The 17,156-nt window shown below is 37.9% G+C and overlaps 1 protein-coding gene and 1 long non-coding RNA gene across 17 annotated transcripts; both read right to left on the bottom strand.

The window, feature by feature from the left end:
- Positions 1-1,679: 1,679 nt before the first annotated feature.
- LOC133734078 (probable LRR receptor-like serine/threonine-protein kinase At3g47570) lies at positions 1,680-5,233 on the bottom strand. Its single transcript, XM_062161733.1, has 2 exons — positions 2,362-5,233; positions 1,680-2,244 (listed from the first exon to the last, which is right to left on the bottom strand). The coding sequence occupies exons 1-2, from the start codon at positions 5,102-5,104 to the stop codon at positions 1,871-1,873; spliced, it is 3,117 nt and encodes a 1,038-aa protein (XP_062017717.1). The 5' UTR covers positions 5,105-5,233; the 3' UTR covers positions 1,680-1,870.
- A 283-nt stretch (positions 5,234-5,516) lies between these two features.
- LOC133728346 (uncharacterized) lies at positions 5,517-11,012 on the bottom strand. Of its 16 annotated transcripts, none has more exons than XR_009855791.1 (10): positions 10,831-11,012; positions 10,602-10,738; positions 10,324-10,522; positions 9,812-10,002; positions 8,975-9,475; positions 8,644-8,785; positions 7,842-7,950; positions 7,417-7,490; positions 6,013-7,102; positions 5,517-5,896 (listed from the first exon to the last, which is right to left on the bottom strand). It is a non-coding gene; the product is annotated as an uncharacterized LOC133728346 (long non-coding RNA). The 16 variants fall into 16 exon arrangements; XR_009855792.1 differs by having other exon boundaries at positions 7,417-7,484; XR_009855796.1 differs by having other exon boundaries at positions 5,519-5,896; positions 6,013-6,227.
- Positions 11,013-17,156: the final 6,144 nt, after the last annotated feature.

Genomic DNA, 17,156 nt, shown 5'->3' with positions numbered 1-17,156 from the left:
CACAAGATTACAACATATGTTGTCTCAACATGAAAATGAACAACTAAATCGTACCAAAATATGTTGTTTCTTGTTATATCAAACAACAGAAGTAAAAAGTTATCTATATTTCAAATGTGCTTCAAAAAACAGAAGAGTGAGCTTCTGACCGTAATCAAACTACACAAGTACATGATTACATATAGTTATATTGTCCATCAGACAACATAAATACTTAAAACTGTGGTAGGAATACAAGACAAAAGACATAAAAATAAATTCTTAAAACTATTTAGACGACAGATGAGGCAAAATTTACCCAGTTTTAACTGAATTTCAAACAACAATCAAATGTCTTTAAAAATGCATTCAGACAACAGATTGTTAAACAAGCCTTTATTTGGTAACTTCAGACTACATATAAATGTGTTCTTATTAAATGTCAGACAACAGCAGTTTTATTAAAACTGTAGTTTGTAGTTCATTTGAACAACATTAATCTGTCGCTGTATGTGATTAATAACCACAGAAAGTTCGAAATCCTTCAATTTTGGGTTGTTCAGACGACAAAGTCTTGCGAAACTTCTATTGTTTGAATGAGGACAAACGACGGATGATATCTGTCGTCTGATGCCGTAAGAGACAGCAGCTGGATACACTACAGATAATTTCCATACTGGCATAGTGATATAACTCTTTTCATACCTGTTGATGCCGCCAAATTAAGAAAACAAAAACATACATATTGAGAAATAGGGGTAAAGCTATGGTATGTTAACATTTCTCATACATCAACTATTTTTACCACTTTAAGGACTCATGTTATCACTTTGAGGACTAATATTACTATTTTGAGGACTCATATGGTAAACTAAGAAAATTTACCACTTTAAGGACTCATGTTACCACTTTGAGGACTAATATTATTATTTTGAGGACTCATGTGGTAACTAAGAAAATTTACCACTTTAAGGACTCATGTTACCACTTTGAGGACTAATATTACTATTTTAAGGACTCATTTTACCACTTTTAAGGCAATTGTATGCATGTCATACGTTAACACATTGTAGAATTTCCCGAGAAATAGTACTAAACAAAGCTCGCAAACAAAAATGATCATCAAAAATTTGCATTTGAACTCATGACAGATTAAAGTTGACATGAGTTTAGGGTTTAAGTTGTATGGAGCCAACTATCATAGATTTTCTGTCACAAATTGTGGAACTCAAATGGAAATTGCAACCAGAGAAGATTAGTGTAAGGGAAGTAATGGCATACATGAGAGTGGAGGGGAGGGAATCGAGGTAAGCCTGCTCGAACTGAAGAGGGCGCTTGGGCCGAGCTCGAGGGGCTGGGCCAGGCCCGACTATCGGCTCCTCCTCACTCTCCGCAACGATCGTGTTACCGTTCTGAGGCTCCTCCTCCATGGTTGCTCCTGCTCGAAGCTTGAACTACAGTGAGGCTGAGAAGCAGTGTGCGTCGGAGTCGGAGCGTCGCTGGAAGTAGGCCGGAGCTTGGACGGAACTTGACTGCTTTTTCCTACTGAAAAATGGTGCAGTGGTCTGTAATTGGGTGGTGATTTGTTTTGAAATGAAGGAATAACGCAGAGCGTTCGATTCAGTCCCGAAAGAAAGAAAAACAAAAACCCGACTTCAAATTGGGTGGATCATGTGTTTCCGAATTAGGATAATCTCGATTTAGCATACTCCTTTTTATTCTTTTTATTACAATGGAGACTCAAGGCCTCAAACACACAATTGCACACTAAATTAATACAAGTAGTGGTAACAACATGACTTCAAAGATAGCAAATGACAATCAAAAGACAGAGTAATGATCAAAATACAAGAAGCACACAACATACATAAAAGTAACAATTTAAAAAGTTCTAGCCAAGAAGATTGTTCCTGATGGTGTGCAATTCAGATACAACATCACTTATATCCTTTCGATTTGCTGGGGATTCAGCAGAACATGCAATTCCAGTTCCAAATATCAACGTCAAGCACTCTTCAATCTTCTGTAGTTGACTTGCGATGGGTTGATTGCGAGCTTCATCGATAGTGGTGATGCCTCCTTCAAGTAGTGAATCCGTAATCTCCTCAACATGTTCAGGTAAAGCCGTCTTCACAAAGTTATGAAGATTCAAGCCATCACTGAACATAGGATCAGTGGGTTTCTTCCCGGTAAACATTTCTAACAAGAGAATGCCAAAGCTGTACACATCCCCATATGTTGACACCTCACTTCCCATACCATACTCTACAGTTCAAACAATAATATCACTAATATTTGTCACTACCACTGTACAAAAAATAAAATAGCTCTCAATGAATAATAAAGAAGATGAGAAATTGTGAAGCATATGAGAATAATTACCTGGAGCAGCATAACCAACCGATCCTCTTATTCCAATGGAGCTTGATTGATTTCCAGAAACGTTATCAGTTAATTTTGAGAGAAATCTTGCCAGCCCAAAGTCAGAAACATGTGCAGTCAGCTCTTTGTCCAAAAGAACGTTACTTGGTTTGAGATCACAGTGAACTATTGGTGTTTCACAATGATTGTGAAGATAATCCAATGCAGAAGCAACATCAATGGCGATATCGAGCCTCTGGACAAGGCTTAAAGTTTTGGGTGCATTCATTACCGTTTCAATTCCAGTGGTTAGGTGCAACCACTCTTCTAAGCTCCCATTTTCCATGAATTCATAAACTAGAGCCTTGAAATCATTTCCACGAAAATCAACACTTGAACATGCAGTTACAATCTTGACCAAGTTTCGATGTCTGATATTTCTCAGTGCTTCACATTCAGCTATGAAACTCTTTGAAGCTCCACTATGTACCATGTTAAGCACCTTTACAGCGACAACTCTATCACCATCAAGAATTCCTTTGTACACAGAACCAAAACCACCCTCACCAATCAAATTAGTGGAAGAAAACCCGTCAGTTGCTTTTAGGAGCATAGCATGCGAGACTTGCAAAAAAGAGTTCCCCAAAGTGCTCAACTTGATTGCTTTCCTTTTCTTACGATGAAGTAAGAAGGATAGCACCATAGCAATTACCAATAGAGTAAACCCGGATACTAAATCCATAACTATTTTTATTGTACGAGACAAACCTCTTGCTTTAGACACTTCAGATTTGCACACAGGAAGTCGAAGCTCTGCAATACCTCCGCAGAGTGCGGTGTTTCCAACAACTGATGTTGCACTTGCATTCTTAAAAACACCTTCAACGGGTACTTCCCCCCATAAGTGATTGAAGGATAGGTTCAGATTCTCCAAGTTTCCAAAGCCCTCGAAGAATTGTGGAATATGTCCTGACAAATTGTTTCGGGAAAGGTCTAAATATTGAAGACCTCTCAAGTCCTTCATAGATGATGGAATGAGCCCCTTGAAGGAATTGCCTTGCAACTGTAGGATTTCTAAACTTTCACAATCGCCGAGGCTATTAGGAAGCTCTCCCGATAACATGTTCTCAGAAACGTCAAGTGCACCTAGATTCCTCAACTTGCCGATCTGCTCAGGAAGGGAACCAACAAAGTAGTTTCTGGACAAGTCGAGAAAAATTGATAAGGAGAGGAGGCCAATAAGTAGTTGCTGGGGTATTGTACCATTAAGATTATTTTGAGAAAGACGCAATTCCAACAACCCGCGGCATTTCCCTAGACTCAAAGGGAGGCTGCCACTAAGATTATTTGCGTTCAAGTAGAGATCGTTTAACATGGTTAAATTTCCAAGAGAAGATGGAATGCTTCCTGAAAATTGGTTGAACCGAAGAAGCAATTCAACAAGTTTTGAAAGCTTCCCAATGTCAGCGGGAATGCTACCTGTGAAGGAGTTTACTGATAAAGCGAGCGATTGCAAATTCACAAGATTTACTAAACCAGTTGGGATGCTTCCATGTAGTTGGTTTCCTTGAACCCAAAGCCATTCAAGACTGGTTGAGAGATTGGATATTGATGTCGGCAATGTCCCTCCGAAATTGTTGAAGCCTAAAATCAACAGTCTTAACTGTGTGGCGTTCATCAACTCTGAGACAAAGCTCAAGTCGCCTTGATTACCGCTTCCGAGATGATTGAACATGACTTCGAAAATTTGGAGGTTATGAAGCTTTCGTAAATTGGGCACTTGTCCTGTTAGATAGTTATTTCCAACAGTGAACTTCACTAGACTTGTTGCATTGGATATCGACAACGGAATAGCCCCAATAAATTCATTCTTCGCAATATTAAAGAACCTAAGGTTAGGAAACGCAGTGCTCAAGTGTGAGGAAATACTCCCCTGAATTTGGTTTAGCCCCACATGAAAATCAACAATAGCAGATAGGTTGTAAATGGAAGGAGGGATGGTACCAGACAACTTATTACTTGCCAAAGAAAAAAAGGTTAACATTTTCAATTGGCCTAGAGAACTAGGGATGCTCCCCACCAAGTTGTTATGAGATGCAGCAAATATTGTAAGAGATGAAAGGTTCCCCAAGGAAGGAGGGATTTCTCCCGTTAAATTATTAAGTTGTAGAACAAGTTCTTGAAGCTTAGACAAGAAACCAAGATTGGAAGGAATTTCACCCACTAGCTTGTTTTTACTGAAAGAGAGATAGGTGAGGTTGAAGCAATTGGATATGTTGGCAGGAATACGGCCAGTAAATGAGTTATTCATTAAAGCTAGTACCTGTAACCTACGCAAATGCCCAATTTGTGGAGGAATTTCTTGAGTGAAGCTATTGTTAGAGAGGTGAAGATCCCTTAGAAAGCTCAGATTTCCTATGTGTGGGGATATGGAGCCAGCCAGGCCTTGGGAGTTGAGGTCCAGCATGGTGACTCTCTGGTGATGCCTTGAACTGCAAGTGACGCCGTGCCACAAGCAGAAGTGAATGGAGTTATTCCAAGAGCTCAGGACTCGGTTGGGATCATGATGTATGTTGCCTTTGATGGCGAAGAGTGCCAGCCTATCGGTCTCATTTCCTTTCTGCCTAGAGGTGAAGGGGTGGTCCAAATGCATGGAGGAGCTATGACAGCAAATAAATACTGCATTAGAAAGACAGCATACTATTAAGATCACTTCCACAGCCAAAACCCGCATTTTGTTCGAACTTGCTTGAAAAAGAGTCATGTGTATTTGCTTGTGAAATTTGCAAGTTCCATTTGAGACATGTCGAAGTAATTTAAGGATCAGATCATAGGAGCAGAGTTTATTGATTTGACTTGGCTGTTTATTGATTGTTCATAAGTCATAACATACTTTGAAGTCACCGTTGTCTCTGCTTTTAATGAAAAGAAATGACCTGTACGTGAAGGTGGCATGAAGATCAAATTAATATCATATATTGCTTTTCTACACTTTATGCTTTGTATTCCACCAATGTTGTTTTCATATTGCTTTTCTACACTTTATGCTTTGTATTCCACCAATGTTGTTTTCATCCTTTAAGCTTTATCTGCCACTAATGTTGCTTTTTAATTATATTGGAAATAAGTGTTTGAATGTTTGATAAGAATTCGTGCCTTATCATTCGGTATAAACGATACTAGATAATCCCCCTCGCGCGATGCTGCGAGATCAACAAAAATGATTTTATTTGTGTATCAATTTAAAACTGTCTCCAAGCGATATTCCAACTTTGGGATATCCTCGAGATATCCTCTGGAGGCAATACATCTCAGACCTTTATCATTTGAATGTATCTCATATTCTTTGCAATAGGCTGTTGTGCAAACAATGAGATTTAACCTTAAATTTCTTCAAGATTAGTGAGGAGTTACTACAACTTCTCTCTACACTTGCTTCTTGGGTCTCCAGCCACATGAAAGCTTTAATAGAAGATCCAGTGATGAGTGCTGACTTCTCCAAACAGGCCAACATCAGTTTCTTGAATAACTTCAAAAAGTTAATACTAAAAAGCACCTGTGTATAACCAAATAACCCAAAATCAAAACAAATACGGACCTGTGGTATGAAATTGTTGGAGATTAAAGGGGAAAACAGAGGATGAAAAAACAAATTAACACCAAGTTCTTTACCTTGCATCTAGCATTTTTGAAAATTATGGTGTCGGCATTGAGCAACTTATCAAATTGCTCCAACATTTTCTTTATGTCTACTATGGCCTTGCCAAATCCTTGTCTTGATCAGCATTAAAGAAGCATTCACAACTTTTGGCATAAAAAACCAAAGCCTTTCAAACAGAATCATTACTGCATAGAGTTCTTCCATTGCTCAAAATCCAGAATCACTACTGCATAAAAATCACCCCTTATCATAGATTCACACTTCACAGTAATATCTTTCATGTAGTATGGTTTTCTGAAAATTGCAAGTAGCTATAAGACAGAAAAAATTAATAAGAAACTCTGCATATGCGTTTCATAGGTAGTAATGTTGGATCCAGTAAGCTTATTTCATAAGAAATCTGTTTCAAAGGAAAGATCCATTTAGTATCCTATTATTCTTAAGTTGGTTTGGTCTAATAAAAAGGACATTGAGATGGAGTTGCTGACTGCATCATATTGTTTGAATCTATCAGGCCATGTTGGATTCAAATCCAGTCTGCAGACCATCAGCTAAAGAGTTGGATGAAAATTCAATTTTCCACAGTTCGGTTTTTTTTTTTTTTTCCTTTTTCTTTTCTCAAATTTGTAGTAATGATCACAATCGTAAGCTAAAATCAATAACTGAAAAATTTGTCATTTTACACATTACAAAAGAATGCAACTCCTACTGATATTGTCTTTGCAAGTAAGTATTGACTTATATTAAAAAAGAATGCTTGCATATTTACCAACAGAAGAAATCATGTAAAGCTATAAAGCACAAAGGAGGTACATTAATTCTCTGCCACCCCCGAAAGTTTAATCTTGAAAACAATATAACATGCTTCTTTCCGCTGGGCGCTGGCAGTAGCTTAATCAACTGAGTTCTTAGCAAATTCAATCATCATTCCCTACTTAGAATTATCATTTTAATGATAGAATTAATGTGATCTCCTCAAAACATTCAAAAGTAGAGCACTACTACAGGAAGCAAAACAGTTTAAATGTACAGTAAAACGCTCTATAACAATAGGAGATCATTGTTGGATTATAGTCATTGCATCAGAAGATGAGCCATAAGCTGCAAACACCAAAGTTCACTTAATAAAAGAATAAATAATATCTAAGTTTGATTTGACTCTAACCTAATCCTATTGGACAATTGTTTTATTAGAAAACATACATATGTAGTACTAATTCTATGTTGCCGCTTTTCTAGAGGAGATCTATTTATGCAGTAGTAATCAGAATATGGACATGATTAATATTCCTATGGTGTTGTCAAATCAGATTTACATTGGAGAAACAGTTGATTTCTATTTATTTATTTTTCTAGTTAAAACTGAAAGTGAGTATCTCTGATGCTCAAAAGGGTTGAGAACATAAAGGTTATACCAGTTCCAAGACAATATTTACATCTCTGATGCTCCTGCAGAGAAGATACTACTATGGGATCAACGTCACTACAACTTGACAGGAAAGCAAGTTAGTCAATGAAACTGGAAAAGACATTATTATTGACATCATTAGCTTAATATTTGTTATATTGCTTCACTTTTTACTTATACTTTTGAAATTGTTCTTTTCATAATCAGTACCGAACTTCAAAAAGCAATATAAGAACCATTGGTACAAAAGATTATCAGATGCCAAATGAAGCATTATAGAAAAATGGTTGTTCTCTAATTACATATCATTGTATATAATCTTAAAGTTTTAAGCATCGAGTTAAATACTAATAAAAGAGTAGTATTTGAAGTCCATAACAGACTACGGGTACCATCAAAATAGAAACAGAATAGTTCAGAGAGGAAACTCACCAAGGGAGACATCAATGGAATGAATGGTGTAAAGTTCAGAAGTTCATTTTCTTGCTCCTCGGTTAACATCCTGAGCTCTGTGTTTTTAATCCTCTGTTGTATCCTCAGCCTGCAAACATACAGATATTGAAGTTTAAGTGAAAAACCAAAAACAGGCCCTCTATAGTTTAGAATCTACACATTCATATTAGAAGCACCAAACTATAAGCCACAATTTTATCTCTCAAAATCATTGCTAAGGCGAATTTACACCAAGAAAATCAATTCATAAACTAAGCATTAAAAGAACAAAGATAATGAGAGAGCTCTCTATGCATTGAATTATGCTGGTATAAGAAACAAACAGAACCATCACAATCACTGTATCCATACCATTCTGATCTTGAGGGAGGCTTTACTACTCTATCAAACCAAATTGAAACAAAATCTAATAGATTTTCTATCTTAATGTTTTTGTATATTAACTTCATATAAATATTAGAAAACCAGTAGGATCTTATCAATTCATGATGAGATTGCAGCAAGATATAAGCTTTTGGCACATATTCAAATTGCAGCACTGCCATGTGAACCTCAAGTTATAATAAAGGAAGGCTTGCGAGGGCAGTAATATGTTTCGGGGATGGCTCAATATATCCTGGTATTGCCTTTTCTCTATGTTTTGTCCTCAGTAAGGTCATTGGTATGCAAAGCATTGTAAACTAAGAATTCTGTCAACTAAGATGCATTGGCAATTTGACCTTTAGTACTGAATAAAACTCTAGGCTCTATCCTCACTGAGATCATTGGCACGTAAATATACCAAAACTAAGTAGCTTTGTTGTTGGATCAAATCTCTCTGATGAGAAAAGGAAATTGGGTGTTGATACAGAAGCATCTTCTCAGAGCAAGTGTGGTCTTGCTCCAATCCCTCTCCCCCAGTATCTACGTCCACCCACCCAAAACTGAGAAATGCAAAACTGATATAAGTGAAACCCAAAATTGTATGAGAATTCAACCTATCCAATAACAACGAATTGCAGAAGCAAAAAAAAATATGAAGCAAAAACAACCATTCAATAAAAGCCTCAATCTTCGAAATCTTACTACCTTCAGATCACGAAAGGTTTAAATTTTATTTGGGGTAGGCTTACCTGAGAGAGAGGATTGGGTGCGAATTCCGGTACGGACAAAAACTCGTCGACGAAGATGAAACCTCCGCCACTATGATTGAGCTGACAGAACCTCTCGTACAGAGAAACTATCTCCTGCTGCGAAACTACATAGGGCACGCACAGATCAAGGGTCGTGATTCACTAATGAAATCAAGAAACCAACAAAAGAGAGAAGAAACCGATGGCCATAGAAGAAAGAAGAAACTGATGGAAGCATCTAGTATAGCTCAGTGGCAAAACCGTAAAAAAATCTCGAATGAGGGCAAAACCGCCAATTTGAATGAACAGTGTCAAGGAACAGTAATGAACAGTGCTAGGAACAGTGCTCGGAACAGTGTTTCGGCTAGAACCCGCGCGATGCCGCGGGCAGATTTTGTAATCATAACAGATTTGATGAAAGAATACATTGTTCCTGCGCTTGAAATCACGAAACTCAGACACGGCAGTTGCTTTCTCTGCATCAGTGGCTTGCTCCATGACCTGACAATTGAATTACCAGAAGAAAATTTGAGACAAAAAAATTAAGGGGAATAGTTGTAGACACCAGTTTAACAAAATTGCAACATATTGTTACCTGCAAGTAAGGTAGTTCTTTTGTAATTACTACAACATAGACTACATATATAGAATGAACAATCTCTCTATCTACAATTACTGAAAGGAATCAATTAAAGAAAAACATAAAGAGATCACAATTTAACCTCATAGACGGTTTTGCAATTTCCGTGCTTCAAACATGAGCTTTAATCAACAAATTTGATTCAATTATCTCATCACTTACTGAATTTGAGCTTTTATAAGGAGCTATTAACTTACTTATCTTGATGCTTCTAATATCATCACTACCTCCTTTAGTTTTGCAGGAAATCCACCAGTTCTTCCACTGTGCTCAAATAGTAAAGATAAATAACAGTCTGCTGATCTTGAACATGTTCAATGTCTTGAATCATATTTAACCATTCTTCCACCTAACCATCTGCTCATTGTTCTTCAAATTCAGTTTCAACCTGCCACAGAAGCACCATAATTTAAATATTTCAAATCCATGTCTAGGCTAACCAGATAATTAACATTATATTATGTCATATTCAATTTGCAATAGTCCATCTGAGACTATAGACATCAAGTTGAAAATATAAAACATGTTCATACACTATATTACTCCAATTCCCTTGATATGTTAACAAAATAAAAAAGATTGATACTTGATCAAATTCCATAACATCCAAACCAAATCTGTTAATCATTCATTTCAATTCAATCTTATTAGTGTTCATATGCATCCAAATCAAATTTTAAAAAAAAAAAAAAAAAGTCAGCTTGAAAACCTGGAAACGAATAATGAAGCCCTCCTCTTTATCAATGTAGAAATCGTGAGCTTCTCAAGCTCGTGGAGGCAGAGCATCTTTATCTACTTTCTTGAGTGAACTGAGAAGGCGCGGAATTGGAGCAGGGAATTCCTGAAATACTACACCCCGCTACTCTTCGCTCTCACTACTATGGAGGAGGTTGATATCGTGTGCACAACTGAAGAAGACCCAAATCTTAGCAAGGAAAGAAACTCAATTTTTATTTCATACAACTGAAAAACCAACCAAGCACACACCTCTTCTTTTGCTGAAAGCTCTCTCCCAAACTCGATCAAAATCTTGGCATGCACTTCTTCCAAAAAAAACCCAAACCTCCCTCCCAAAGTCGACCAAAATCTTGGATTTCTCCTCTTCTCCTTTCTACTCCGGAGGCCTATGATCAAAATCAGAAATCTTACATCAAATCAAAGAATCAAAATCCCAAATTTTATATCAAATATGAGTGATGAGATTTGAAAACCAAACCTCTCCTATTTGTTTTGAGCCCAACCTTTCTATCAAAGAGTTTGATGGCTGCGTTTAATACTGCAAAACAGCCAAGAGGGATATCGACAGAGATTCCCCAACAAACTAAAATTCTATCTAAGAGCTTGATGCTGCGAAACAGTAAAACTGGATGTCAATAGAGGCTTCCCGAATAAACTCCAGATTAGGCCTTCTGTTTATATATTAAGGGCCCATGGCAGGGTCATAACTGTAAACAGAAATTAAGGGCAAATCTGCCATTTTACTGTTAAATGAACAGTGCGAGGAACAGTAATAAATTCTCCCGCGCGATGCTGCGGGTTTAATTTTTTTTTTTTCTCCCCTCAAATCTTGATCTACATAATATAATACAATTATAATTTTACATATTACAAAAATTGGTATTTCAATCGTAAAGAGAAAGATTCAGCTAACACCTGGTATTTTAAGCAAGCTGGTATCAGGAAAGAATGCCTGTCAAAGTATGACATAAAGAAGAAGGTTCTGAATGCAGTGAAGAAGAGAGTGGCTTTACGAAGGAACTATTCTTAAATTAAATGTCTTAAATGATAGTAGCTTATCCGAGTCTGCAATACCGTAAAGCATGAAAGATTTATCCCTCTCCCTAATGGTCGAGTAAGTAAAGCCCCCCTTCTCCGACAAATTCGTTTAAGTCCGAAAGGCTTGTTTTTGTCCGGCATCCCTTCTTTTCTACAATGGGGGTTTAGCACTGATCTAATTCATTGGCAGAGTTTCATATATTATTGAGTATATGTTTGCCCACTGATTGTTTAGTAAACTATCTAATCAGCACCCTAAATAGATCCAAGTTAATAAATAATAAAAATAAAAAACCCAACAAAAACAAATGACAAAATTCCAATTGTAACCAAAACATATGTATGTTTCACAAAACGCACCTAGACCATCAATTAAATAACACACAGAGACAACAAAACAAAGCTTCTAGACGACCAAATTTCTTCTCTGTCTATATTGCTTTAAAAGTTGAACGAAACGTTAATACTAAGAAACAAAATCAAAGCCTAAAACTTCATTTCAGGAGTATGGAATCTAGCCAATCTGATCCCTCCTCAAGCGATATCAGACAATCCAAATTTAGTTGCAGCACCGTATTAGACAAAAGCAAAAGACAGAATTCCTCTTCTTCTTTTTTCTAAATTACCTTCTATCAACTGACCTTCGCACCCAACAGCTTGACCGACACACTTGTTCGAGTAAGATCGATATTACCTTCAACCTCTCCCAATCAATCACTAAAATCCCAAACTTAGAAAACCTCCTTCCACTTTCTGCAACCCGAAAAACAGACAATCAATAATTAACAACCAATCATTCGAACACCGAATAAGAAGATAAAGCAGAAAATTGAAGAATTAGAACGCTGATCTGAAAATTGAATTAAAAAAAAGCAAGATTGATAAACGCCCATCATCATTCAGAACCCAACAACAGCGATGAGAGATAAAAAAATAATAATAATAATAATAATAAATCCAGACCTGCAACTATTGCAGACGCAGATACCTCTCTCTCTCTCTCTCTCTCTCTCTCTCTCTCTCTCTACACCTCTTCTGCAATAAATCCAGATCGATCACTTCTTCTTTCCTCTCATAGTCTCTCTCTCTCTCTCTCTCTACCTCTTCTGCAACAAATCCAGATTGATGCTGCTGCGAAACAGTGAATGTTGATCTTGATGGTCTTCCCGAAGACACAAAGAATTAGGGATTCTGCTTATATATTGTGGGGAAATGGCAGCATGGTAATTCAGAGAAAATCAAGGGTAATACCGTCATTTCCCACCCTTAGGAACAGTTGAATGAACAGGGATGAACAGTCAAGGACATTCGGCTTTAGATTATAGTATAATGTCTCCAATAATAAAAAAAAAATTATACAAGTCTCTTTTTTGCAAGGAAGAAGTCCGTAGTTCGATTGGGAGATGAGGTTACTGAACTTGCTACTCTTGCAAGAATGTCATTGCATTCAAGTAGGAACTTCAGGCAAACTTAACTCTCAAGAGCGTCTAGCTAGAGAGAGAAAGAACCTCGGTAACATTTAAGCATATATATACTCCATCACTTTAAAAAAGTGTGGATATCATCAAGTCGATAATCACACAATAGATATCGACTTTATAAGTAATTCTTTGCAAAATTTCATCCATGTTGGTAATCATTTGATCATTCAAAATGGTGAAAATAGTACAGACAAATATATTGCATCGCACTCAGTATCATTTGGTCTAGTGACATAAGTCTCATTTTTGTAAGTGACAAGTCATGAGTTCAACTCATAAAAAACTAGTTGTTGATATGATAAAATAAAATAAAAAATTATAACATAGCATCACCTAAAACTGAAATGGTAAAAGTGGGCAATCAAATTGTTAAATATTTTTCGATTTAACTAAAATTTTATAGGAATCATATACTAATGCCCCGTTTGGGATTGCTTTGCTTTTAAAAAAATCAGCTAAGATTTTATTGTGTTTGGTAAATAAATAAAAAACAGCTTTAATTGAAAATTATAGGTCACTGACAGCAGATTTTAGAAGCAACCCAAAGGTTGCTTTTAGAAGCTGCTGTGGATCAAAACATGCTTTGAAGTTATTTTATGTACTAACAGCACTTTTAAAAATATTATTTACCAAACACAAAACTGTTTTAATTCACAGCTGATTATTCTCACAACACAGCAGCAGCTGTTTTTTTTAAAAGTCACAGCAATCCCAAACTATAGAGTGACTTATAAGATGGGTGGTCTTAAGTTTGATGATTTATATTTAAAGCGAGGCTATCCGCAAATTTCTAAAAATAAGGTGAACTTTACCTTATTCCTAAACATATCAAGATAATAATTGCTCCCTCATTCCTAGTCACGATACGAATTATATGTCTACATTACATGAGAATTCAAAAGCTTTTCCCAAGAGGTTAGTTGGCTTCTCTCTTCCCATATTACACAAATATGATTAATTGTAGACTACGTACTCACTTTAGCTAAGAGCCTCCAGCCTTCTGTTCCCCAATTCTTTTTCTATGCATGCAGTCAAATATGCTAATATGATTTGCTTCTTTAATTTTCTCTCACTTATAAGTTAGAGTTAATACAACATTGTTTGATATATGTATAGAATGAGTTTTACTAGTTTCTCATGTTCATATGGTGATGCATATTATAGTATTATATACCATATATGGAAATCTTTTTAGGATTAATTGCTGGCTTTTCATACCAACTCAGCATAAAATTGATAATAGACTGCCTTCTGTCTTGTGGAACGGGAAGTTTTTCTGTGCATCTAATGCTGCCCAATGGGCTAGTAAATTTCTTGAGGAATATCAGCAACTTCATGTGCATGGAAATGCGAAAGGTAGACGGGAAAAGACCAAATGGCAGAACCCTCCTAGTGGGTGTCTGAAAGTGAATGTGGATGGGAGTTACCGGGCTGATTATGGTGATGGTGGAGTGGGAGTTGTGATACGTGCTGAAAATGGGATGTGTCACTGCTCTACAGCGTGAGGTGGAAGATAGACCATCAGGACATGACCGTTATTGATATTAAGAGTGATTGTTCCCTTGTTGTCACTGCTCTACAGCGTGAGGTGGAAGATAGATCTGACATTGGGCGTATTATCGATGATTGTAAGTCATATTTGACATCTTTTCACTCAAGTCAGGTTAGTCACATCTTCCGTGAAGCAAATGGTGTAGCCAACAGGTTAGCGCACCTTGCTAGTTTTAATTATATTTCTGATGTATGGTTAGATGAGACTCCTGTTATTATTCGAGATGTTCTCTATGAGGATGTTTGTAATCTTTCTAATGTAGCACGGGGTTCCGGTACTATGTCCCCCCCGTTGCAAAGTATTAATTCAATAAATGGAATCGGACGTGGGGCTGAGCCTCCCAGCTAGGCTGGGTTCCAAACCCCTTTCAAAAAAAAAAAAAAATTGATAATAGTTGGTATTACCTCTCTTACCCTGGGAAGTTTCACTCAAGTTAATTGTACAGCAGACAAGATTTTATATGCTTGAGATAGGTCATGGTAAAATAAGAACAACCTGTAAACAATAATTGTTAATGCTCAGAATGCCGCCACTTGGTGTCGACTTCCAATATCGCGGACGAGAGTCCAAATCTTCCGATATCTTGGTAAAGTAGCAAAGTGCCGCCACTTGTCAAATGAAATACACCAGCATCAAGAGGGGAGACCGAGATTGGCGGTCTTCGCTCCTCCGATGCTAAAGTTAGACGATGTATTTATGTTGACAGAGTAGCGGTAAATAAGTATTAAATGCGTAATTAATGAAGAGAGAAGAGTGAACCTTTTATAGATAAGGAGGGATCTGACCTCAGTCTGGTTTTCGATGTAGGACTAATATGCTTCAGTCTGATGATTTCAGACCTTCCTGAGAGGTCAACTTTGAGCGGCGCGTGGCGGCGTGTCAAAGCATGTTTTGGCCTAAGGTCGGGTTGAGGCAGAAGGTTGGCTTGCAGTGCTTCCTAGGGTCACACTTGCCCAGCCCTTCTGCCAATGGGAGGTGAGTAGGTGCTGATTGTGGCCGATAGTGTCATGTATGTACAAGTCCCCCAAGTCCCCAGTCAAGGAGGGATTTCTTTGTTGGGGAGTTACTGCCACTAAGGCTAAGTTCCAGGCAACATGTCGGGCATAATCAGTGCGAGTGCGCGGTCAACCATGGACTTTGTCTGAGCGAGCGATTTTGCCCTTTCGGGTGGGCCCTTGCTAGGCCCCCCAGGGAGTCCCTCACTCCCCGACTAAGAAAGACCTCCGTTTGGTTAGACAATTGTTTGGTGAGGGGTCTAGTGTAGGTAGCGAGCCTAATCTTTCTTTGCCCTAGTGTAGGGAGTTAATAGCTTGATCAGTGGCTGCCATTGGCTATGTTAACTTGTCCCTTACTCTTTCTCGGACGAGAAAACTTGACTACAATGCCTCATAGAGGTCAATGCCAGTGGTCGTAGGAGGAAATATCCGCTTGGCGGATTATTTCGCTAAGTATGACCTTTTAGCGGAAGTTGTCACATTAACAGGTTATTCTGCTGAGTAGGAACTTAGCAGAATAGGTCTTGTTAACAGATTTTTCAGCTAAATAGGAAGTTAGCGGAATAAGTCTCGTTAACGGATAATTCGGCTAAGTAGGAACTTTAGCGGTATAAATAGCGTGGGAGGGGAACACGGCTCCCTAGCGAATAGTAAGGCCTATTGGGGGAAAACAAAGCTCGTAGGCGGAGAACAAGGCCTGTTGACTGAAAAATTTCAATTTCAAATTTTGTAGAGAGTATAGATTCGAAGTTATCTTCTGACAGAGTAGAGTGATATGTGGGTGTCGTTGACTAGGTTGGCGTGCATCGGTACGTCACTTCAATGTCATTGTCGTTTTGTCATAAATGAGACTTCATTATTGCTTAGGTAACTGAGGCGTTAATCCGAGTAATAATGGGGTCGTGGGGCACAAGTCCTGATCCCGTGAGGCGGTTGTTTCTACTTCTACAGTCGAGATTTGTCTGAGGAATTCTACTTAAAGAGGGAAACGGAGGAGGTTTTCACTCTTCCAATGCTAAAGTTAGACGATGTATTTATGTTGACAGAGTAGTGGTAGATAAGTATTAAATGTGTAATTAATAAAGAGAGAAGAGTGGACCTTTTATAGGTGAGGAGTGATCTGACCTCAGTCATGTTTTCGATGTGAGACTGATATGCTTCAGCCTGATGATTTCGGACTTTTCTGAGAGGTTGACTTTGAGTGGCGCGTGCTGACGCGTCAAAGTATGTTTTGGCCTAAGGTCGGGTTGAGGCGGAAGGTTAGCTTGCAGTGCTTTCGGGGGTCACACTTTCCCAGCCCTTCTGCTAATGGGAGGTGGACTCCAATAGGTGCTGATTATGGCCGATAGTGTCATATATGTACAATAATAACCTCTAGATCGAGTTGTTGATCATCATAATAATCTGGTGCATACAGGAGCGCATCCAGACTTCCAGAGTCTCCTCGAGACCATTTGGGTGTGTACATGGGAATATGATGCTCAATATCAATCCCCAATGATATGCAATAGTCATCGAAATTCTTCGATGTAAACTCTCCAGCATTATCAAGTCGAATTAACTAAATGGGATGATCCGGGAAGTGAACCTGTAGCCATATGATCTGGGCTAGGAGTTTATCATAAGCAGCATTACGAGTAGACGATAGCACGACACATGACCAGCGTGTCTGCGCATCAACCACCAGTCCAACACCATAAAACATCTAAATGGTCCGCAAGTTGGTTGAACTGGTCCA

The sequence above is a fragment of the Rosa rugosa genome, chromosome 2 (genome assembly GCF_958449725.1).
Source record: "Rosa rugosa chromosome 2, drRosRugo1.1, whole genome shotgun sequence".
NCBI classification, from domain to species: domain Eukaryota; kingdom Viridiplantae; phylum Streptophyta; class Magnoliopsida; order Rosales; family Rosaceae; genus Rosa; species Rosa rugosa.
The sequence above is the reverse complement of the archived record's forward strand: the minus strand, read 5'-3'. Positions and strand labels throughout refer to the sequence as shown.

Coding starts and splice junctions, on each gene's coding strand:
- LOC133734078 (XM_062161733.1), bottom strand. CDS start 5,104: ATGACTCTTTTTCAAGCAAGTTCGAACAAAATGCGGGTTTTGGCTGTG. Junction 2,245..2,361: donor GGTTGGTTATGCTGCTCCAG/GTAATTATTCTC, acceptor TTTGAACTGTAG/AGTATGGTATGGGAAGTGAG.